The 25,800-nt window shown below is 43.1% G+C and overlaps 1 protein-coding gene across 1 annotated transcript in view; it reads right to left on the bottom strand.

The window, feature by feature from the left end:
• Positions 1–369: 369 nt before the first annotated feature.
• The window catches only part of DDAH1 (dimethylarginine dimethylaminohydrolase 1), a 97,598-nt gene continuing 72,167 nt past the window's right edge, over positions 370–25,800 (bottom strand). Inside the window, exons 5-6 of the mRNA XM_048862115.2 lie at positions 5,577–5,720; positions 370–4,758 (exon numbers count right to left, since the gene is read on the bottom strand). Of these exons, the coding sequence (XP_048718072.2) occupies positions 4,642–4,758; positions 5,577–5,720 (261 nt within the window). The 3' untranslated portion in view covers positions 370–4,641. The remainder of the gene's footprint in view (positions 4,759–5,576; positions 5,721–25,800) is intronic.

The following is a 25,800-nucleotide window of genomic DNA, read 5'->3' as shown; positions in this document are numbered from 1 at the left end:
CAAATAAATTGGTTAGTCTCTAAGGTGCCACAAGTACTCCTTTTCTTTTTGCGAATACAGACTAACACGGCTGTTCCTCTGAAACTCATTACTTAGTTATCCAAGACAATCAAAAGGTTTAAGAGCAACCACTGTATCCGGAATATTAAGACTATCACTTTTATACACACATTTTTTAAATGTTAACCTTAAACCATGAATTTCTTAATCATTTTAGTACAGACATGTCTACTATTGGTTTTATTTCTAAACCTGTAATAACCTTTAAGATTTGAAATAAAGCAACATTTGAAATCAAAATGTAGCATGAGAGAAATACAGACTAAATCGAAAAAAAATGCTGTCAGTCTCAAAATAAGACAACCACAATTCATAGTACAACTGACACTTTATTCCATAGTGATGGGGATACATAGTATAGAAACTGCAAGAGACAAAAATCAAAGTAAATCTTTTCCAGTATAACAGTCTATGAAATGCAATTATGTTTTTGCCACAAAAAGTGGGCAACAATATACTGTAATAAGGTCCTCAAGGTAACAGAATTGAACACTGTGGTGATTTTGTCATCCTGTTTGTGTTCTGCAGAACAATACAACACAGAACAGTGACTAATATGATTCACATGCAACTCTATACAAGTTACATTATACATCCACTAAAACTTATTAGGTTAAGTGAGGTCCATAGTATTTTGTTCACAGTCACTATATAAAGAGTAGAATTCTTTTCATAGGCTCTTATTTGTTCATCTCCATAACTATCCATCAAATCAGACAATCTGAACCAATAAATAAGTTTCTCCAAATGTTTACATATGAATTTTGATTGTTACCACCAAGTTCTACCTTGACTGCAATTAAATACTTATGTGGCTGAATAATACCACATTTTTCCACATTTCACTCAAAAACTGCAGTCAGTAAGAGGGGAAAAGGATGTCACTGTTCTACATTCCACTGAACTTTTATTTTTAAAACTGAACATACTGTTCCATATGAGCTATGAACCATTCTCATGGGAATCACTGTGTTACACTTGTCTTAAAACTCCTCAGAATACTTTCTTGAAATGCTGTATTTGCAAGACTTAGAGAAGTGTGTATCTGTGTAGGAAACACAAACGTGAGGATGAAGAAGCTGCAGTTTATCATCATATGGTACAGTATGTATGCACATTCTTATCAACAGAGATGAGTCCTTGCTGACACTTTATTCACATTCTGTTCAAGAGGGAAACTTACACATCACATGATCTTCCTAAACTTATGATGATGGAAAACAACATATGGGAAAGAGTAAAAGGTCTGTCACACACACTGTAGAGCCTTCATTTGTACTAAGCTAAATTATTTGATCTAAAATTTTGATTAGAGATTCAAATCTCAGTGCCAGCTATTTACCACTAGACCTTCTGCACTGGAATGACATGGCACATAGTCTTATTTTTGGCATAAGAGGGTTAACATGGTGCAGACAGTTAGTGCATTGTGTTGCATCTCCATTTTTGGTTTGAGATTTTCCTTTATTAGTTGTGGACAATGATCTACATCAGGCATCTGAAAAATGTTGCAGTGATAAGAATATCTGATGTGCAGGATGCTCATTAGCCATATACATGTTGCATCAAAAAAACAGCCATTGTTTTGGTTTGGCTTGGGCCAGGGTTAATGTAAAGGAGAAAGCTAAGAGCAGAGGGAGAGGGGTCTCCTGCTCTCCCTGGCTCAGGTCCCCCAGCTGCCCCATCTCCCTAGCTGCTGCAGTAAGGACTTGCCAGATAGGACTCAGGAGTGGGGGCAGCATGAAGAATAATGCCTGACTAGGAAGTTTCTGGGGCTCCCACCCTTGTCAGCAGTCAGGTGCTGCTGGTCTTCCACTACAGGAGAATAAGAGGCACCTCAGCCATGAATCCCTAACTACCTCTTCTACAGGACAATCTGTCCATTCACTAACTCTCCCTCCCTTCAAAGGGGAAAGTGGAGGAAGGAAACTACTTGCCACCTCTTCCGTTCTCCTCAGGGGGAGAAAGAATACAAGAAACCACCGGCCTCCACCACTACTGACTCCTTCCTCTCCTCTGGTGCAAGACAAGACAAGAGAAGAGGAGTCACTCCAACACCCCTCCCAAGATACAGCTCCTGCTGCAGGCTTCCCCTTCCATCTGCAGGGAAAAGGCAGGCTTTGTCAGATTCTAGGGGAACAAAGTGGGTCTATCAGTTCCCTCTCTCCTGGCATCTATGCGAGAGGGCATGGGAGAATTACATAAGGAAAGGTTAGGGTGGAATGGGGACATTTGCAAATGAATGGAGGGGAAGAGAGAAGGAGAGTGCAAAGGGATGAGGAGAAAAATGGAGGGACTACAGGAGGAGGGGGACAGAAGGAGAGATTTAGATGGCTGAAGCGGGAATTTATCAATCAGAAAAAACTTAAAACCTCCGACAAAGGAACAGAGAGACAGGCAGACAAAGAAAGAGATGACTAGGAAGTTGATAAAGTGTTCAGACTATTTGTCAGCCTCCTGGAAAATTCTCACCGCTGCTTCGGTTTGGGAATTTCTCCATTCTTAGTTTACAAATGATTTAAAAAGCTTCATGTAAATACTGCTGTCTATAATTCACTTTACAGTCGTGAAATATATATGAGTCAGTGGGCAAGCATGTTGTGGAATTTGCCACAACAAATATATTTGTTTTAACTGAATACCACAATAGATATTCATACAATTAAAAAGAAATCAGACTACCATTATTCCAACGAGATCCCCAAGGACAGATGAAATACATATGCCAGCCTTTTGGGAAACAATTTCCCTTACTCATGAACATACTCCAGGAATAATGTCCTTCAGCTAATTCTACCACCATTCCTTTGTTTTGAGGTTTGCTAGTAAATTGTCTATATAATTACAGAAGACAAGAACTATACCGACTAGCGGGAAAAATAACTTCACTCCAAAACAGGAAAGAACATAATAGGTAGAGGCTGAAATGAAAATACATATAAAAGATAAAAGTATATTTCTAAAGATCTTTTGTAATTTAACATTTCTACAAGTAACTCAAAACATTCATTTCTGTGGTTCACGTGATCACAAAAATATAGGCTTTTTAGAAGGTGATTGATATATGGCATACGTACAAACCTCTTCCATTCCACCCAATTTGAAAGAAAGGTAACCAAACTGGGAGTCTGAACCCCGGGGCATACCTAGATTGGCTGATGGACAATCTCCTTTCCTATAATTCAAGTGTACCAGACACACATACCTCTTTAATGCTCCTGTACAGAGAGGCTTTCCTGAGCTGCCACCTGCAGTCTGAAATTGATTCTAATCAGGACTACTCCTGGGGGAATTCTGTGCCAATGTGCAATGCAGAATTTTGCAGAAATTAATGTGCACGCAGAATTTCCTTTCCTCCACAGAAATGGGCTGCAGTGCTGCTGGCCGCCGCTAGGGACCCCTGGACCCAGCAGAGCCCAGCTCGCACATAGAAGACACTGCCCTGGCGGGAGGGGAAGGGACCTAAAGGGTTCCTGACCGCTGCAGTTTCCAGCACACCCTGAGGGAAGGAGAGGGTGGCACAGCAGGAAACTCCATGCAAGCCTGGGACCAAGCATCAGCCTGTTTCTCCCTCTGGATCCCTGGGCCCTGAGGGGGAGGGGAGTGGGTGTCTGGGCTGTGGGGGAGCGGGGGAGACAGCTGGGCTCTGTGGGGAAGGGGACAAGTATCTGGGCTAAAGGGAACTCACGGCTGTGCTCGGGGAGGGAGGGGGTTTGGGTGTATTGGCTGGGGGAACCCTGCAGCTGGGCTCTGGGAGGCAAAGAAACAGGAACTGGGTTGTCATAGGGGTTTCTTTAATACACTGCTTCTGGGGGAATTTTTGTGTGTGTCTGTATTGTTGTAGACCTACTTGCTGACAGGTATTTTGAAATATATTACCAAAATAAATTGAAACTGGTGTGATTATGTAGTGTTATTCTGACAAAATATGCAGAATTTTAAAATATTGTGCACAACATTTTTAATTTTTGGTGCAGAATGCCCCCAGGAGTAAATGATTCTACATACGAGTGGCCATGTGATACTGGCCAGAATAAGGAGTATAATCAATTTCACACTGTTCCAACTATCATAAGAAAAGCCTACTTACTACACAAGCCCAAATTCATGGTTCTATTGAATTTCCTTCATTAGCCATATCTTGAATTCCTGACAAAAAGGAGAGGAAGATAGTGGAAAGACTGAAGAAAAAAAAGGGTGCTGAAGCAGAAAGGAAAGGGAGAAAAAAGGTAAAATACATGGGAAAGGTGTCAAGACAATGGAGATGCTTAGCAAATGGTTAGGAACTAATTTTCCCCCATGTAGTTTTCACACTGAGTATGTAAATCACTAAAGCTAGGGATTAGCTATCATAGTTGATTTTTGCTTGCTCATTGCACTATATTCATCCCAGCAAAAGCACGCATATACCTTAAATACCATCTACCGGGACATAAAAATACACAAAGCAAAAAATTTGTAAACAAGGGTTAGTAGCACAGTGGTACAGTAGATTGTCAATAAAAACAATAAAAGTGTGGATATAGATTTGTCTACCTTGCATGTACTTTATTGCCAGTTACAAGGGAGGGATTCTATAACTCATAATTCTGAAGTTTTGTTAATAAGGACAGAACAACAGGTGAGTAACCCATTTACTTTCTCCACTTCTGTGTTGGCTATAGGGATCAGCATGTGGTCCTTCAGTTTTTCAAAAACCTGGTTAGGAAACAGAAGGAAAAAGTCATTACACTTGAGCATCTCTCCCCTCCATTTACTCCAACTATTTATTGAATCAATATAATGAAAACAAATGTACAAATTTGAAGTTGTGTTGCCAAATCCCATCCCCACCCCAGCTTTGGTGCTCAAGACTTTAAAAGCATCATAACTGTGATGATTCTGCTTTCCTTGGGGAAGAATACAAGACTGTGGAGGGGCCACAAGAGGAAAGGGGAAAAACCCTCAGCTCTCTCCCCACTTCCAGTGTGCTGCTAGGAGTTAGGCGAGTTAAGAAGAGTAACTCTACTCATTGTGTCTCTCATTCTCTTGCTGGCTCACAGTGGATAATTATTTCTTCCTTGAAACAACAGTTGTTTCTTCCCCATATTACCCTGACGATTAGCCAGTTGTTGGTAATAAATAGTAATACTTTGCATCTATATGTTGTTTTCCATCTGAGGACCTCAAAGTGTTTACAAACATTAATGAATGAATTCCCTCAATAATGCAGTGAGGGAAGTAGAATTATTCCCATTTTACACAAAGGGAACAACAGGAGGAGAATGAGATTAAGTAATAAGGTCAGACAAAAATCATTAGTGAAGCTGGAAATACAACCTAGGTCTCCTGTCTCTTCAAGTCTTGTGCTTTAATCATCTGATGTGTTTACATGTGTGTGCGCACACATGCGTGCACAGTACCGGGGCCCCACCCCAGGAGGTACTGACAATTTTCAACTCCCATTGACTGCAATGGGAGTCAAGAACACTCAGCACCTCACAGGAAGAGCCCCTAATTCGTAACTCTCCCTTTACCTTTGCACTTTCTGGATATTCCTCAGGGGCTCGGTGCAGCAAAACATGGCCTTTGCCTGGAATGTTTAGATATATGCAGTTTGCTGCAGCGTCGTCAGGCACTGTCAGTTTGTCATAGCGATGGTCACTCATCTGCTGCATGGTCTGTTGACAGAAGTGAAGTGCAGCTATTTAGAGGAAGTGCACTAGCTTTCCAAAATGAACGTACAAACTCAAACCTAGAATAAGTAGCTGATTATGGTTTCGCAGGAGTGATTTCACTACATAACAAGTAAGGTTTCTTTTTATGTCTGCAGTTCAAGTACAGGACCTCCCGGTACCAAGCAGAAATGAAGTCAAGGTGCCTAAAGTCAGATGTAAATTTTGAAAACCCTTGTACAATGGTGGGATGATTCAGCAGGAACCTCCTCCCTACCACCCACAAAACCGTAGTCGGCCGGGTTTTCTCCTTAAGGGACATGGAGTGATTTTCAGGGGTGCTGAATACCCAAACTCCTTGTTCACATTAATGGGAGCTACAGGTGCTCAGCACTCCTTAAAAACTGGTCATTCGTAAGGTTGCTAAAAATACGGTGAATTAAGTTAATATAAGCAGAAAAGTAACACTCCCCAGCATGGGTTCAGCAGCCTCCAAATTCTTCCCAAAGACATCTTTTGTCTCCCGAACAGCCCCTCCTGGAGCTCTTCCACTAAGCACCTCTGCCCAGGGAAAGGGAGGTGAGCCTATGTTAACTCCTTGTTCATCAGGGGACCACATAGGAGGTATCAACACTGCAGCTTGGAATGAGCTTTCCAGTCCAGGTATTCGTGCTAGTGGGACTTGAGCTAGTGTGCTAAAAACAGCAGTGTGGACATTGTGGCTTAGGCAACAGCTTGGGCTCTCAAGCCCACCCGACCCCCTGGGTCTGAGCTCAGGTCACTAGCCTAAATCTCCACTGGAGCCACAATGTCCACACTGGTGTTTTTAGCGAGCTAGCTCAAGCCCTGCTAGCATGAGGCTGTCTACCCGGGCTGGGAGGCTTGTGCCCAGTTGTGGCATAGACCCACCTGTAGTGACACTGTCAGAACAACAGAGCTGGCAGCAATTGCTCAGGACTTTGGTTTGGCTGCTTATAAATGTAGGGTGAATATGCAAAAGTTGGATCTAAGTTGGGATTTCAAAGACTCAGAGTCTGAGGGGGTAACTGTATCCAAGGTTTTGGTTTAAGCCCCATCTCTATAATTACAGATGTAAAAAAACTATCTGAAGACAATGAGCCAGATTCACCACTGCATCGCTCCAGCTTTACTGACATAAAACTAGAGTAACAATGTGATGAATGAGGCCCAAAGAAACTGCCCCAAACTCTGGCCCTACCCAAAAATCTTAAGCACACCCAAATATTCTAAATAGGCTATCCTCTTAACCACCGTGTTTTGTGTCTTTGTATGTACTCCCAAACCTCTTTGACCCTTTCCTTGCTCTCCCACCATACAATCTGGATCCCTTTGGCCAGGATCTACTGGCTCCTGATGAAGGAGCAACCACCAAATACACAAGGATCTTATGAGGCATTTAGAAGAAAAACCCTGTATTTAAACTACTCCCAGCAAAATCATGTGAACAAAGATCTTAGGCCATATTTTGCTCTGAGACGCACTGGTATAAATCCAAAGAAGCCCCACTAACTTTAGAATTACCCCAGAGAACAATTTAGTCTATTGGGTCTAGATGAATTTACATCTGAATGATTTATGAGGTCACCCTTGCTACTGCTCATCAGTACAAAATGACATATGAAGTGAAGCACAGAAAGGATCTACAGCACACCATTAAGTAACAAAGCACCTAATACTTGCACACACCTCCAATAATTCCTTTGTCTGGGTACGCTCTCCACAGTGTAGTCTGACTCATATACATATCCTGTGGAGAATATGAAACTGAAGTAAGGAATGTCATGCATTCCGGAGGAAGTGTTTATCTTACTCTCACTTCTTGTTTCTTCATCAGATAGGAAATTCTGCTGAATTTCCAAGGTCCCATTTACCTCCCTAAAAGAGCTAACAGGTTTTGTTAGAATAAACAGCACTTTTATTGCACTGGGTGCATTTTTGTTCTTGAAGTCATTGTCTTTGCTTTCCTATTTTTGATCTTAACTTGCTTGTATTTAAGTTGCCCTCATCTGTTTTTTAACTTCTCACTGATATTGCACACACTTCCCAGGTGTACAGCCTACAATCACAAGTAGTGACAGGGACTGCTCACGGTAGTAAGTAATAGATGTCTGGAGGATCAGGCCTTTACAGATCACACTCCATAGCGGGCTTTCCTCTTTGCAATTGATCTTTACAGACCCTATTTAAAACCGTATATTCTTTATTAGGCCTGCATCGCACTACTGGTATCAGTAAAGGAAGACCCAGCACCTGGATACAGCAGAGTTTGAGACACTCGTGTTCTTCCATTCTTGGAGGAAAAACAAAGAGAAACCCGTTATTGTAATTGTGTTGTAGCAATAGTTCACCTCTCAGGAACATATTGTGATTCCTTGCAGAACACTTGCTTTAGAAGTTGCAAAATGGTATTTAATACAGAATGACGCCGAAACCATTCATACAGCATTCTTTTGAATTCCTTTACTGCATAAAGGGTTTCAGATAGAAAATAATGAATACTGCACAATAACTTCAGTGAGAGGGAAGGCCCTACTCTATAACAGGCGCATGGCAGATGCATGGGAGACTAAACAAAAGGACTTTTTGGGTGGATTCCTCTCAAAACAAAAGAACACAGAAGTAGTGACTGTATTAATCCTAACACAGAGAAGAAAAGGAGAGTGGGACTAACTAAAATAACAAAAGCAAACTTCCAAGAACCCAGCTGTGAAGAGGAGAATGTTATTTTAGTTAGCTAGTTCCGACAAAGGACAACATAACAATGTGCTCTGTTAGGTACCTGGCCCTTTGGGGACACAGACATTCTTGTATACAATTAAGCCCTTACCCCAGGGGTGCGCATACTATGGCCCGCAGGCTGCATCTGGCCTGCGAGCCATTGTAAGCTGGCCTGTGAGCTGCACCAGCGGCTCGGCCCTGCTCCAGGGTGCTGGGTGGGAGGCTGGACCACATGGCTCGGTCCTGCTCTGGCGCTCAAGCCGGGGTGCTGGGTCGGGGCCAGACCACATGGCTCGGCCCCGCTGGGTCAGGGGCCGCACCACGCAGCTCGGCCCCACTCCGGCTGGGGCGCTGGGTCGGGGGCCAGACCACACAGCTTGGCCCCGCTCCGGTGCTCCAGCTGGGTTGCTGGGTCAGGGGCCGGACCACATGGTTCAGCCCCATTCTGGCTGGGGCGCTGGATCGGGGGCTGGACCACCAGCTTGGTCCCAATCTGACCAGGGCACTGCATTGGGGGTCATATCACGTGGCTCCCGGAAGCCGGCCTGGCCCCCCTCTGGCTCCTATGTGCTCTCGTGGGAGCTGCAGGGGTGGTGTCTGTGGATGGGGCAGCGAGGAGAGCCACCTGGCTGTGCAGGAGCCAGAGAAGGGACATGCCATTGCTTCTGGGAGCTGCTTGAGGTAAGCGCCGCTCGGAGCCTGCACCCCCCTGAGCCTTTCCCCATGCCCCAACCCCCTGCCCCAGCCCTGATCCCTCTCCCGCTCTCCAAACCCCTTGATCCCAGCCTGGAGCACCCTCCTGCACCCCAGACCTCTCATCCTCTGCCCCACTCCAGAGCCTGCACCCCCAGCTGGAACCTGCACCCCTTCCCTTGCCCCTGCCCCAATCCCCCTCCTGCCCTCTGGACCCCAATCCCAGCCCAGAGCACCCTCCTACACCCCAAAATCCTCATCCCCAGCCCCACCCAAGAGCCCACACCCCCTCCTTTTCTATAGGGGCATTGGAAGGATCCTCTCATCCACCAGCCACTCAAATGCAGTAGTAGCAGCAGCTGGGGATTTCCCCTCCCTCTGCTGGTCACCCAAAGATGGGAGGCCCCCAGAGAGGTGGCAGAGGTCACCTTTCCTCTCAGCAGTGGCAGGAGCAGAGGCAGAGCCCCAAGAGTGGTCGCAAGGTGGCACTTCCAGAGCCATTAGGGGCCAGTCTGCTGTGGTGGTGGGTGTGGGGCCAGGCAGCTTCCTTCCAGGCACAAGCGGTTGCTGGATGGATTACAGCTCACTCATGTTTTCAAGCTTTTTCTTGACAACTATGAGGACTAAAAACATATTTTCTTTAAAACTGAGATTCTGATGTCATCACATGACGATGGGAGGCAGGGTCCTAAGCACATGCCTATTATGCCTATGCCTTAATCCAGTGGTTATCAACCAGGGTATGCATACCCCAGAGGGTGTACAGAGATCTTCCAGGGGGTACATCAACTTGTCTAGATATTTGCCTAGTTTTACAGCAGGCTGCATAAAAAAAGACTAACAGAGTTTAAAAAAGAACTAGATAAAATTCATGAAGGATAAGTCCATCAATAGCTACTAGCTACGATGAACAGGGATGGTGTCCCTAGTCTCTGTTTGCCAGAAGTTGGGAACAGGTGACAGGGGATGGATCACGTGATGATTACCTGTACTGTTCATTCCCTCTGGGGGATCTGGCATTGGCCACTGTCGGAAGACAGGATACTGGGCTAGATGGACCTTTGGTCTGACCCGTATGGCCATTCTTATTTTCTTAAGTAAAGCACTAGCGAAGTCAATACAAACTAAAATATCATGCAGACAATGACTTGTGTATACTGCTCTATATACTATACAATAAATTCTAAGTACAATATTTATATTCTAATTGATTAATTTTATAATTATATGGTAAAAATAAGAAAGTCAGCATTTTCCAGTAACTGTGTGCTGTGACACTTGTATTTTTAGGTCTGATTTTGTAAGCAACTAATTTTTAAGTGAGGTGAAATTTGGGGTATGCAAGACAAAGACTCCTGGAAGGGGTACAGTAGTCTGGAAAGGTTGAGATCCACTGCCGGCTTAATCTGCCCCTGCCTATGGTTATTCAAACCCTACTGAGAGAGAGACCCAAAGCCAGAGGAGCCAGCACAGCATGCATAATCATGTTTTGAACACATGCACAATTCTACGACAAGCAGTGTCTGATTTTGGAGCCTCAGCTACGTGGAGCTTGGGTAAAGCTTGGGAGAGTGCCACTACTCCCCTCTACCTCCCCCCCCCCCCATGCAATTCCTTCTACATCTAGATCTGCAGGCTGAAAAAAAAATTTAAATCTCATTTCATGGAAGACGCATAAGCAGTAAAAAGACCTCTTCTGTACACTCCAAACTAGGGGTGGGCAAACTTTTTGGCCCGAGGGCCACATTGGGATTGCGAAACAGAGAGCCAGCTAAGGAAGGCTGTGCCTCCCCAAACAGCCTGGCTCCCACCCCCTATCCAGTCCCTCCCACATCCCGCCCCCTGATTGCCCCCCTCAGAACCCCCGACCCATCCAACGCACCCACACTGATCCTTATCCCCTGACCGCCCCCTCCCGGGGTCCCCTGACCCTAAATGCTGCCTCGGGACCCCACCCCCTATTCAACCCGCCCTGCTCCCTGACTGCCCCGACCCCATCCACGCCCCGCTCTCCCCAGGCCCCCTGACACATCGAACCTCCCACCCCCCGACTCCTTGTCCCCTGACTGTCCCCTCCCGGCACCCCATCCGTAACTGCTACCCCAGGACCCCACCCCCCTATCCAACTCCCCCTGCTCCCTGTACCCCCCTCCTAGGACCCCCCTGACACCTCACCCCCTAAATCCCCCCCGCTCCCTGTCCCCCCATCTCCTGGCACCCCACCCCCTGTCCAACCCCCCCCCCCCGCTCCCTGTCTCCCCCCTCCTGGGAGGCCACCCCCCGTCCAACCCCTCCCCTGCTCCTTGTCTCCTGACCGCCCCCACTCCCCAAACCTCCGCGCCATCCAACCACCCCCGGGACCTCCTGCCCCTTATCCAACTCCCATCCCCCCGCCCCCTTACTATGCCACTCAGAGCGGCAGGACAGGCTTATTGGAAAGCCTGGGAGGTGGGCGGGCACAAGCCGCACTGCCCTCGCAGCAGCGTGCCTACACGAAATGGGGGACAACAGGGAACGGGCCGGGGGCTAGCCTCCTCGGCTGGGAGCTCAGGAGCCGGGCAGGACGGTCCCGCAGGCCGGATGTGGCCCACTGGCCATAGTTTGCCCACCTTTGCTCTACACCATCCCCATATAAAACAAGAAGTCTAACGGCCTTCTAATGCAGAAAAAATACATTGATATCTTTTGGAAAAAAGAGACAGGTCATTTCATCTAATTTGTGTATCAGACACCCAATTGGAAAGATCTTTTTAAAACTGCCTTATGTACCAAGATTGTAGCAGTCATGAAGTGAGTTTGTAGGGGTCTGGCTTTCTGCCCAGGAGCACTTGCATGACCAGTTATACTAGCAGCCAGGCATTTCCTGCATGCCTAGTTTTTCTGGGAATTCTCTCTAGCCTATAGAGGGTAATATTCACTGCACATTCTCTCAGCCCTTAGTCATGCTTTCCTTATATTGAAGTCATTCACATGGCCTAAAATGCCTTTTCTGTAATGTTTTACAGCATGTCCTCAGCCAAACTGAGGTAATGGGTAAGCTAAATAACCCTAAATGTGAAACAGCAATACATGTGAAGGAAAAATGTTGACGAGTTTAAGAGATACTTTAAACATGTCTGGCATCCTTTAAAACATAGTGTTGTATTAGCTCTCTTCTGGTAATAGACCCCAGTTCACTCAGACAGGCCCTTGTGCAGACCCCAGTGACTTCGGGGTTCCGCTCGTGTAGAGCTCATTAGAGGAGTGTCACAACAGTCAGCAGAAATGTCACACCTAAAGTGCCTTAACATCCCAAGGACCCCACCGACACACACAGTATACAGTGCATACGTGTACTAAAAAGGTAGGAAAGCTGGCCAAAACTTCATCAAGCAGATGTGTTAGTCAAAAGCCTGAACACATTTCAGTTGGTTTTTTTTGGTTTTTTTTTAATACAGAAGCCCAAAAACCTGAAGAATAAATTTAGACATTTTTGTTTTCACAGAGAGAGAGAGCGCACACACGCACGCACAAAGCCACAAGTTAGGAAATGACAGAATTAAGGTTATATATCCAACTCTAAATCAGCCCCCTTGGACTCCCACTCACACAGAACACATGCGTAGAATATACGCATATACATTCATATCACATACAAAAGTCTGTGGCAGAGGAGGAATAGTACTGGCTCTTCTGGGTCCCAGTTCAGCACCTTAAACACAAGTGACCAGCCTCTTTCTTCCTGCAACCCTGTCCAAACCATGCATTAAATGAGGAAGGAACCCTGTTGAATAAATATGTGATAAGATAATTAAATATTGCATCATAATGCATATGGAGAATGGGTTGAATTAAGGTTGCCAGTGTAACATTAATTCTGGCATTTCCTAACTTTTCAGTGCTTGACTTTGCAGCATCACTATTCTTTTGTATGTAATTTTAGTTTTTGTTTTTAAAAGAAGAATGAGAAATGGAAGTTCCATCATGTGGAATGATGCTGATCTCCACAGGAGTCATCAGTAGGGATCCACAAAACACTACTTTAGCACAAGTGATAGGCCTAACTGGCAGCAGCTGTTAGCCTCTTCGTAGACTGACTGCTAGATTGATGTTTGCTATACAGTAGCAGGATGTTCGGAATCAGGATCTCTGGGTTCTTCTTTTCCTACCCGTGAACAGAGTATGGTTTAGGGGTACACACTGCACAGCCATGCACACAGATTTGGAACATTTGTTATAAAATGCAGTGTAGGAAAATGGCTAATGGATTTATCATACTGGAAACCTGGGTTCTATTCCCAACTCTGCCAAAAGTGACTTTGTTTAACATCTCTGGGGGAAAGGATACTCGCCTTCCTTCTACCATAGAGACTGAGGCCTTGTACTCAGTAATAAGGTGCCTCCATAATAATAAACAACAGAAACTGGTTGGGGAAGAGCCAAGTCTAGACCTCCTGATCTCCTCCTTGGTCCCACCCTAACTTCCCTTGGCCTAGGTCAAAGGGTATTTTGAAGTTGCTGTTTTGTCTGCATATTGTCTGGAGCTCTCTTTGTGACTCCGTGTGTCTGAAAGCATGCTCAGTGCAGACAGAATGGTCAGAAACTTTATCAGTAGGCCTCTCATGCTCTATGGAGCATCTGGAAATGGTGATTTTCAGAGTCTTATACCTTGACCAAATTTGGATGGATTTTCATGGAAAGCAGATGGCACTTCTCTGTCCCCAGAATCATTCTCTTACCAAATTTCAAGTTTCTGATCTAAAGCACGGAGATAACAGAATTGTTCAAAGATTCTGTAGGACAATATTTAAGATGAGATGGCAAAAATACCGAACACCTTGGGAATATCTAAACTATTTTCACTGAAAGTTGCAAAAGGAATTCAAACTGAGGCAGAGAGCAAGCATGGAACATTTCCATCCAAACCATTAAAGTCTGGCAACTGAAAAGAGAAGATCATAATGGAAAAATATTGGGCAACTTTAACTATACGTGTCACGATGAACTCTGTCTCAGATGATGAAAATTAAGTGATTCTTGGTGTGGATGATAACTAACAGCCAGAGATGCAGCAATGGGCAACAATGTCCAGGTTGGCTTGTCTGTGGACCGATGACCCTGCTTAAAGTGAAGAACCAGTTACACTAACTTGGAGGCAGCAGCAGACCTATAAACCTCTCACATGGTTAAACCATGAGAGGGGGGGAAGAGACTCTTGGTCAGTGCATTATAATAGGGGGGCAGGCAGAGGGAAGAAAAGGGAAGAGGAAAATTGTGGCCATCACCATCCTGGAAACAGTCTATGGAACAGTTTTATGAAAAGCACCAATGTCCAGACAGACTGGAAGACCTTGATTTTTAAGATTTGATCTGAAAGGCCACCACCTCCCTTCACCTCAGTGTCAGATTTCATAGTACTCCATTAATGTACCTCCAGATAACTAGCAGAGATTTGAATATGTGATTCCATAGAGCCTAGATAGTTAAAAAAAACGATGCCTAGAGCACTAAGCCATATCCCAGTAGAGGACATACTCATAAGACGGTTTCATTGTGGATGACTGCTTTACAGAAGTAGTATTACTTATACCCCAAAACCATGAGCCTTTGAATCACAGCTTCTCATATTTAAAGGAATAAATTGGCATTCTAGCATGTTCATCAGTTCTCTCTCTGGATTCACACTGTTTCTAAAAACTGATAGAATGTTTTAAAGGAAATCATGCAAGATTTCCTAGTGAAGCAATAAATGAGAAGGGAAGAAACAAAGTTACCTGTTCTCCCAGCTGTGCACAGCAATCGATTGGTTGGATTAGACCTGCTTCAAACAAAGCTATCTACGGTGTTGTCCTCCACTGTACCAATCTCCACCAGTACAGAGCTAGTACGGACAGGAATGGCATGCTAGCTCCAACAGCCATTTTGACTCCAGTTTCCAACCAAATAGCAGAGATAGACTTCACCTGGAGTAACAAACAGTGCTGTGAAAAATCATGGGAATGAAGGTTCAGTACAAGGGGGCTTGGGACAATAAGAGGAGGTCTGGTGCAGGGAGGAAACTGGGTCTTTTCCATGATAAGCTGCAGCAAATCCTTGGTACTTGCCCTTCCACACTGATCAAAATCCTAGTGAATAGCAGAGGTTCTTTGAAATGCAGTGGTGAAGAATAAGGTGGAGAACAGTGCTGCCATGTATCAGGCAGGTAAAAAGATGAGGAGCGGGACCAGGAAAAGCCAGAGACCTTGCCTGGATTTCATGATATGTCTGAATCCTGGGATTCTTGAAACAGCACGAGACATGACAGCCAGGCTGTCTCAACAGGAGGAAGACGTGGTAGCCTCATATGGCATAAATTAGAGTAGAAATTCTCATTAGATGTTGAGACACCTCTTGGAGATTTGGAATAAAAATACTAAAACCCTTCAAAGACTCAGATAAGATCCCATGTGAGCAGTGCCTATTGGGTTTGGACCTCACAAAAGAATAATTTTTGGATAAACGTGTATTACAGACAAATTAGTGGAACCAAAACAGTGGGTAATATGCCAAGCATCTAGTGTAGACAGGACCATAGTCAGATTGCCAAATACCAAACCATCAGTCTCCTACACTTAGTGTTCTTAAGAGCTAGGCTTTTGTTTTTAATTCCTACTGCATCCCTTCAGTCACGTATTCCACATTGCTCGTTTATAAAGAAGTTTACCCTCCTGTTCATTCCATTACTAAACTTTTCCTAAGGAAAGCCTTTACATCCTCACAAATTTAATTGTTAACATCTGATGCTCATTAGCACAGCTTCAAAGCACACCTGTGCTGCATTACCTCCTTTAAACAACCTTGTACTGAGGTCACACTGATGTGACGCCATCAGCATTATACAGGGGCTGATGCAGAAGGCAAGTACCTCTTGAGGAAGGGAAAAGGAAATGACTTAGATTTGCTGTTTTTAATAAAGGAATCTAGACTATGAACATCCTGTCTTTTGGAACAGGAACTCATGGAGAGAAGGGAAGCTGATGCCCCCCCCAAAAAAAAGGAAAGCAAAGAAGCAGAAAAACAACAAAGTTTCCTATTTACGGAAAGCAAGCTGACAACTCCCTCAATCATTATAGCCTCTGTCTTTACTCTTACAGGCTGACAGGCTCCCTGCTCCCTGTTGGCTACAAGTGCACATTTAAAGGGGTCCCATACTGACCTCGTCTAGGACTGTAAAAAATAAGAAGTCTTGTGTTCCCAATCATTCTGCAGGTTAATTAGTGTATGGAAGTGTATGTCCTCCTGACTACTAGATTCTACAGCAATTGGTACTTGATAATCCCTTAAAATGTATAGTCAATTACAACTAAGTAAATTCAGTCACATACACAAAGTTTAATACAACAGATAATTCAGAAAAGACACGTCTCTAAATTTTAAAGAGGTTCTAAATATTGTACTGTCTTAACTACTGGTGATTTTTTTTTAAAGTAGTGTGCATTCTGATACACAATGAGAGCCCAACCCTATGAGATGCTGAGTGCCCACACTTCCCAAAGCAGTGGGACACCAAGAGAAGTTGAAGATGCACAGTACCTTGTAAGATCAGGCCCAGAGTCAATAACTATAAGCTAAAGGAAAGTCTTTGAGAAAAATCAGGCTGAATTCACAAAATTCTATCAGCAAGGTTTAGAACAGCAGATGTCTCATGGAACTATTTTTTCCCAGTTATATTCCGAAGCAGATCATCTGTTGTTCTCTCTGTTTCACTAAGCTCATTCTTCAATGCTACATTTACACAAAAGTCAGCATTCATCTGCACTTGCTGCTTATTCCCTACCTGAAGTCATCCTCTTTGGGCTGTTAATATTTGTGATCATTTCCACAGCAACCCACTGCAATATCGTAAATAGAGAATTATGACTTCATGTGGGGAATAAGAGGAGGCATAAGTGATTAATGCTCAAGGAATAAGAGGCGCTGGTTTTTTTACACAAACATCTTTATTACTAAAAATAAGAGACTAGAAAGACAGTATTAGAAGATTTTTATCTAAAATAAATTGTTCTTAATATTTTCCAGGAGGTATTGGCTATTCTAGCAGAATACAGAAGTATTAAGTTGCCACTTGGGGGCCCTATTCTGCAGGCACTTACATAACTCATAGCTAGGAATTTCTTAGTATTTACACAATTGAGTGTAACTCTGCTATGGTGGTTGATAACAGTATTCTGCTTTTCAATAATGGCATGTTGCAGAAGCCCTAGCAGCTACATAGGAGATGTGCACCTAATATAAACGAAAGACAGTAAATCATAAGAAATAGGGAAATTTTGTCAATGTTATAACAATTTACTCCAAAGTCTATGAAAGCACTACTCTGAAATCTTGGCTTTGAATAAAGACCAAGCATCCAGGTGCTTGGAACAGACTTTTCTCTCTACTTCCTTCCTTATGTGAGGTTTTAGCAAGCCTCTCCTGACCAGTATCAGAACTGTGCACTGAGCTGCACTTGTAATAGCATTCTTGAGCAGGAGTTAAGATGATGAATGATCAATCCCATTCCCATGTACCAGTGAAGTTACAGAATGGGAGAGTCGAGAATTAGATGAGCTAAAGATGTTATGAGCATCTTGTATTTAGGAAGGAAAGAGTTCTTCCAGAGTTCTTCCAATTCTACTACCACATATTCTAATACATTCAGATTCTAGGTTATATTCCTGGCTACCAAGAATTAGTTCTGAAGCACAGAGGTCAGTTGTTCCACATTAATTCCGAGTCCCTTTAGGGAAGAAACAAACAGTTACAGGCTCAACTGCATTAAATCGTTGGCAGTCTCATCTTTGCAACAGTTTAGCATCTCCACACGGCAATCCTGTTCATAACAGACATTTTGTCACGTCCACAAACTACACAATCAAGGTTGCACCAGTGTGTTCTGGACTCCTGAAACACTTGTTCTCTATAGTGCTCAGCACAATTGCTGAGAACGACTTAGGTAAAATTCCAAAATAGCTGCCCATACCTATGGAACCATTTATAAAGTTTTTCACCTTTTGGATAGTTTTGTGCAAATTTCACAAATTCGGCAGGTCCAGTTTGCATCACTCCCATTCCCAGCAGGAACCCCATCAAGATCTCATCATGGAGGCAATATGACAGCTCTTTACACTGGTAGTTAATTTCATAAGAGAATGGATGGAGTGGGAAAACTTAATACAGTGAGTAGAACCCCAGACTGCCAGCACAGGGCATTGGACACTGCTCCAGGAGAAGTGTGTCAAGTGGTTTGACATCAGTGTTTGCTTTACCAGCCTTACGATAACAAACCTTGCCCATGTGGAGTGTCTATTTTGGATCAGGACCCAGTTCACCGAGTGGTGGCATGACGCAGTACCAGGAGCTTGACGTAAATGACTTGAGAATGATACCTTTTACTAACTCTATGTAGACTTTGGCCCGATGCTACAGAGTCTATACAGAGGGCAGCCTAAATCCCTGTGGACAAGAACATCGCTACTGGCTTGTGGAGGTTGCCAAAAAATACAGTAGGACCATTTGCTGGCATATGTTTGACATTGCCAAGGCTATGGTTGGGAGCACTTTGTGTTGCAATGAAGTCGTAAGGAACTGCCAGCAAGTGTCCAAAAAGAGAGCAGAAAGGGCTTGAACACAAGTGAGTTTCCCTCTGCCACTGGAACTCCACCAATAAAACTCACTTAGTCAGTCTCTGCCCATCACAGAAAGCACAAAAGTATGTCATGTGGGAAGGCTGCTATTTCACTGTGATGCAGCCCTGCAGAGTTATGGATCCTCTAAGCCAGGGGTTCTGAACCTGGGGGTCCGCAGACCATGTCTAAGCGGTCCATGAAAGACTTAAGACTGAAACCTGACTGAACAGAATTCAACTATACATACAGACAACAGATTTCCAAAGGGGTCCGCATCTCCATTTGAAAATTTTTAAGAGGTCTTTAAATGAAAAAAGGTTGAAAACCACTGCTCTAGCCTACCTACAGATTTGCTGGTTGGCTAGGCAAACTGAACACACACAGCTTTCTCAGAATTTTGGCATGTCTGAGAAGGGAGCGAAAGGAGCACATAAAAGGAATTAACTATGCCTCTGTTTCTGCACTGATCCTGCCTAGCAATTGTTCCAATGGCTAATGAGATCTTCACTGGATTACATCAGCCAAGTGTCAATTCAACTATTGCTTCAGCAAGACTCAGCTGATTGTTAAACGTGTGTCTGAGAGGGCAAAAACACTAAGATAATACTCCTTACACCTCAATGCCAAGGCACACACTAGCAAAGGGCCTGAATCAGCACCACTGAAGGCAAGTTCTCATTGACCTCAGTAGCAAAGGATCAGGCTCAAAAGACACAGGGAGGAGTGGGGATGGGGGGCGGATGACAGGCAGGGGCAATATATAGGGTGAAATCCTGGCCCCCCTGAAGGGGCAAAAGACCTTGCTTTTCCTTTCTTGATCCCCTGACAGCTACAGCACATACTCAATATACATACTATAAAACAGGATTGACAGAAAGGAGGAAAGAAATGCATGCTGAAAATAGCGCAGGACAGAGCAAGAGGAGGCTAATACTTTAGCTGCGGGAGACTTCAGGCAATGACAGGTTTTGCAGTTAATTTCTACCATTCCTTTTTCATTCAATTTCTTACAGTCTCACTTTCCAATTGCAGCCCAAATAACCATGTTCTATATTTTACAGAGCCTGAAGATGATCTTGTGGTCAAAATGTCACTTCTGATTTATTGTCTGCTTCTAGCATGTGTTTTATTATCCTAAAGCCTATACAGCCATTTCATAGCTCACATGCAGCACTACACACAGGCAGCACTATGGTTATGATAAATTATAGTATGCACCACTCAGGTGGTTTAATTAATTTTTAAGAGTTGCCAAAATACATGTTTTACTACACAAAAACCAGAAAAAGATACTGTCCTCCAGCAAGATTGTTGCTAGAGGTATAAAGCATCCAGTATGAAGTGGAAGCATAGCACAGCTCAAAAGATCACTTTCCAACTAACAAAAAATAAGCCATTTTATTTGCTAACCTTTGCATCCTTAACTCAAATGAAACCAATTGCCCTGCCACAGATGCTCAAACACAGCTCAAACATTCTGCTTGCAGGATTGGATTTCGAGAGTGAAAAAGAGTGGTTTAAAAAGCAAACCATCAAGATAAAGAAATGACATTCAGGGCTGTCATAGCTAGGCACTTAAATAGGAGCCCAGGGGACTACATTGCCCTTCACCAATATGGATACAAGAGGAGTAGTGGATTGACTGCACTATGCAGTGCCACGTATCAGATGGAATAAGCTAGCCTTTAAAAACCTTTTAGCTCCGGGTGTCAATAACCTACGAAGACCACAGTGGTAACTTTAATTGCAAGACTGAAGGAAGGATATTCTAGGTAGAGCTGGTAATAATGCCTATAGCTAAATTGGCTTAACACTTAGTTATAAGCCCCCCTTTTCACCTAGGTGCTGGAACTGGGGATGCTGGGGGTGTGGCAAAACCCCCTGGCTTGAAGTGGTTTCCATTATATACAGAATTTACGGTTTTGTTCAATGGCTCTCTGCAACCCCATTATACAAATTGTTCTAGCACCCCTGCCTTTTCAGTTGTTTGTAACTTTGCCAAACATTAACCATATAGACAGAACATGCCATGCTTGTTTTTTGCCTCAGAGTGAATATTTATTTTAAAAAGTTTCAATGAAAACATTTTGGCCATTTTTGAGAAATAGGTTAAACTTTTTTCAAAACATTTCTCGGACTATCTTTAGTGCCCCCATATTCTGGAGGAACAATTTGAAAGTTGGCAAGGGGCTGGTGCTCGAGTCAAAGAGGTGCTTTTTACTGATGAAAATTCAACAAGATTTGGCAAAATTAAAAGCCTTTTAAAATTTCTATTTGCCTACGTTCAGAACTTTTTAGAAACTTAATGCTAAAGTCTCACCTATACTGAGCATAGTCTGAGCCCTGCACATAGCTTGAGCTCAGGATGGGTCACAGCAGGAACCCTGCCACTCTTGTGAAACCCACATACCTCCTGGGTGTGGTGTTCTGTCCTGGCTAGTGGCATCGAGACCACTTAGAGAGAGATGAGGAGTGCTCTACAGCCTTAGGTAACAGCCAGTTGGCTTTTAGCTCATGCTGCAGAAGCTCATGCACTAAGCTCCAGAGGTCCCGGGTTTGATCCAGTCTGCCAACAACCAGGGTCTATCAGCATTACACTAGCATGGTGAATGTAGTGCTGGTTTAGAAGCCAAGAGTTCTAGTCTTGGGTCTTCTCCTTACTGAGCATTAATAATTCCTTGCAGAGACCTTATTGAGCAAGGCGTCAGACCCTTACCTTTAAGAGGGAAGCAAATACACTTTCCGCACATTTTACATGATACCAAAGGGATGGTCACCTCTAGTGTGGCTGGGAATGGAACCCAGGTCTCTAATCTGACTAGGTTTGGCGGAATTCAATTTTTAATTTCAATGGACAATACTGACGTTTATTTTTAAGACTTTCTACTTTTATCAATATAAATTCTCAGTTGTGGGGAACTATGGGTAGTAAGACAGTTATTTAATGATAGATATTGAGATTCAAAATGGTAAAGCTTTATAACTGTTAAAACACAAATTGCCAACATCACATATCAAAACACACAGAGTAAATATTCTTAAATCAGACTAATAAGCTCGAGCTGCATTTTTTAAAATGGTTTCCTAACTGTAAGTTTCTATTATTGATGGAAATATTTTTTCATCAGTTTGTGTGGGTACAGTGAAAGAGATTTACCGACATTTACTGATGAAAATCTAATTCTTCCAAGCCTAATTATGACGGACACAAATTTCATTCACTTAGCCACACTGGCTTTCAGAATGAACATGCCAAATCTAAGCAGGTGGCTGGTTAAAGTCTTTACTACTACAGTATGCTCTCCTTCAGAGACTGCTCTCAAACCCAGGAATCCTGACTCCCAATATTCTACAACGTTGATAAAATGTGTTTCATATCCCTCTCTAATCATTGGTCCATACAGAATAACAACAGTCTACTACTGCTATCTGTTGGTAGATGTCTGTATTGTGGATCTGGAAGTTCTGGGATCAGATCCTGCTCATGACTCAAAGAGAGTCAACATGTTTCCATAGGATATTTCTGGTTTTTCAGTCTGTTAATTAAAAACCTAGGAATCCACATTAAAAAAACCCCAAACCTATATAAAAGGAACGTGCAAGTTGGAAAGTCAGGCAACTCGCAAGTTAGAAATTCTAGAAGTAAGGTTTCTCTAGAATCTTAATTTAGCTTTCTTCTGCATACGGATGATGATATGCTATCACCGACTACTTGTTCTACAGGAACACTGTCTCATCCAGCGCACAGGCTGGACAGTGAAGGAGACAGAGGGTTGTAAGATGAGGATGTTGTGTTTTAAAGCACAGGGCTGGAACCCAGGAGGCTTGCATTCTACTTCTGGGTATGCCACAGACCACCTACGTGATGAGGGCAATACTGTTATAATGCACAAGGGGACAGAACCCTTCGGTGCCTGATTTTGTAAACTTAACTTTCTTTTAACCATTTTTTTGTATGTAACTACATAGCATCCTGGAAAGGCGAGACTGAACTCAGATATTCCTGTTTCAAAATTACTAAATTTATTATTTATGAACAATAAATGACTTGAATAAATAATACCCAATTTGTTAGTTGCAAGCACTAGGACCAATTCATTCAGTACTTTAGGCCAAAATTTTTACAGAGAGACTCCCCCACCCCTTGGTGCAGAGCTTGGTGATAAACTTTCAGACATTCTGTAAAAAATAAAATAAAATTCCTTGGCTTTTTGAAAAAGAGTTTGATGGGCAGTTCTTTATATGATTCTATTATGTATTCTTATTTATGGGATAGGTGCTCAAGGTATACTTTTTTGGGGTTTTGTTTTAAAATAAATTTGGTGAAATAAATCCACATTTAAGCAGCTAACCAAGGGCCTGATCCTAAAATGTGCTCACTGCTTCTGTTAGGTGCTGAGCACCCTCAGCTTCCAATGGCACTTCCATGGAAAATTACCTTCCAGGGCCTGATCCAAAGCCCACTGAAGTAAATGGAAAGTCTTCATTTATTCCAATTAACTTTGGGTCCACCCACAGCACCCTGCAGGACTTGCTTCAAAGGCGGCCTGGTTTTCAGATGTGCTGAGCGCTCATGACTCCTATTGAAGTCAACAGGAGCTACAGCTCCCATTGAAGTAATGCTGGGAATTGGGCCCTTGAAACCTCAGGAGGGATTCAGAACCTTTCAGGATAGTATCCTTAATTCAGGTGTCTCTAACAGGACTGAGTTGCCTCACAACTTCAGGACCTAGGTTTGAAAACTTTTCCCTTAGTTCAGATGTTTTCAGTTCAACTTAAGTTTGTGGCAATGATTATTTAAGCTGCACACAAGTAACATTTTGTCCTATGAAATACTGAGTTTTCTTATCAGCAATACTTGTACGAACTTCTTTATGTCCCAATCCTTTAGGAGTATATTCTAACCTTGGTTAATGGAGTGGAGTTACATGTGCATATGTCTCATTAACGCTGACCCTTATACAGAGATGTATATACTTCTAAATCTCGAATACCAAAAAAACACCATGCAAACCAATATGGTCAACAATTTAAAAAGGTATTTTTCAGTATTTTTTTTTTTAAATGTTCGGTTACCTTGCTAGTACACTCTAAAAAGCCTGACAATGCATCATCCTTTCTTATTAGGAATGCTCTGCATTTTGCTGTATCTGAACTGCTCGTAATATTTACACGGCTGGTACTTTACAACCTCAATTTATTTATCATCTTATCCACAAATATATTTTGGCTTCAATAGCTAAATTGATGCACTGCAATATGATTAGCAGAGTTGTGCAAATGGCTTTAATCAAACTGAAGAGCACTCAAATTAGTCTTGGCTTGAGTCAGAAAACAGTACTGTGCTTGAATTTTGTTAGTGTTTATAAATGGTGCAAAGAAGTATTTTACTGTGGCTGAGTATCTGCACAATTTATCAGGCTGCTGCTTGTGATGCCTTTGGAGTTTGAGCCTGATTATTTGGGACAGGGCATACAGATCAACTCACACTGGGGAATTTACATAGCACTTCATGTAGGCTAGACTGTCTGGGATACAGAATCAGGAGTGTCAATGCACTGCAACCGAAACCATTTTCATTTGGTTTCACAGAAAGCGAAAAGGGGTGTGGAGCTGCAGGTAGGTGTGGACTGTTATTAGCAGTCACTACTTGTAGCTATAAAATATCATTTTTAAGTTAAACAGAACATGTCCTAACAGGCCTGCGTCCAGTCGTTCAGCCTGAGGGCCAAATACATTATTTCACATTGATACCAGTTTTGCATGTTTTTTTCCTGTTCCATGTGACATTTTATGCAAACAAAGAAGAATTTGCTTAAAAGCATGAACTTAGGCTTGCAGTCACACCCCCTGCTCGGAGTGATAGCAGGGCGTAGGTCCCAGAGGTTCCCAGATTTGGCACCTCAGGCTAAGGTAGGTAGGCAGGCGGGTGTGTGTGTGGGATGGGGGAGTCTGAATGGGAAGCTGCGTGGTTGTTGGGTGAGCAGATGTTGGTATTGCTGGGGTTAAGGGGCACCTGGAGCTCCTGAGAATCTCTCAGGCCCTGATCCTGCAAAGACTTAGAACATGGCACAACTCTGAAATACACATGGTTCCTACCCCAAAGAGCTTACAGTCCATAGCTCTGAACCAGAGACTTATGCACCTGTTTAACTTTATGCATGAGTGCCATCGAAGCTAAGCAGTCTTTGCATGATCAGAGCCCTAGACTGTAAACTCTTTGGGATAGGAGCTATGTTTATTTCAGAGTTGCTCCATCTTCTGGCCAGCACAATAGGGCCCTGATCCTGATCAGAAGCCTCTGGCACTATCACTGTCACTACATAAATATTCTTTAATTTTCAAAATAAGTTTTATGGTTATAATAAATAATAATAATAATAATATATACAATAACCTTATATATCTAAAACAATAAGCCACATTTTAATCAGAGAAAGATTAAGATTTCTTTACTAATAACAATTAAACAAAGGGAATCTCTTTCACCTTCCTGTTCCTCCCCAAAAGGCGAGACAGAGCTGAGTTACAACATTTTGTAATTGCATGGGTTAGTAACAATCGCCACATTACTCTCCACCTGGAAGTAGATTTTTTAGTACTGACAAGCAAAGCCTGGATTCATTATTTGCAAGAGAACCAGTACAATAAGAGGCTGTACATTTGGGAACACATTGGCTACTGTTACTGAACAAAATGAACCTTTTGGTGACCTTGAAAAGTCATTCCTGATAAGGAAGAAGAATGAGAAACGCTGTCAGATGCCCATTTAGCTACAATTCTTTTGGACATGACTTGACTGTACATACAAATGTCACATTAAAAAAGGTGGGAGGGGAGAGCTGTTAGTGCTTTAGTCTACTCTAGACAGAAGACAAAAGACCTTTTAATGTCCAGCTTGTGATGGAGAGCCTCCCTAGGCTGGGCACTGGAGTCTCAGGATAATTGCATAAGGAGTTCATGTGGAAGACTGTGACACTTTCTAGCCACCTTACTCTTCTGGTAGTGGGTTCATCCTAGATCTTGGA

This window comes from Caretta caretta, chromosome 8 (assembly GCF_965140235.1).
Source record: "Caretta caretta isolate rCarCar2 chromosome 8, rCarCar1.hap1, whole genome shotgun sequence".
In the NCBI taxonomy this organism is placed as follows: Eukaryota; Metazoa; Chordata; order Testudines; family Cheloniidae; genus Caretta; species Caretta caretta.
The sequence above is the reverse complement of the archived record's forward strand: the minus strand, read 5'-3'. Positions and strand labels throughout refer to the sequence as shown.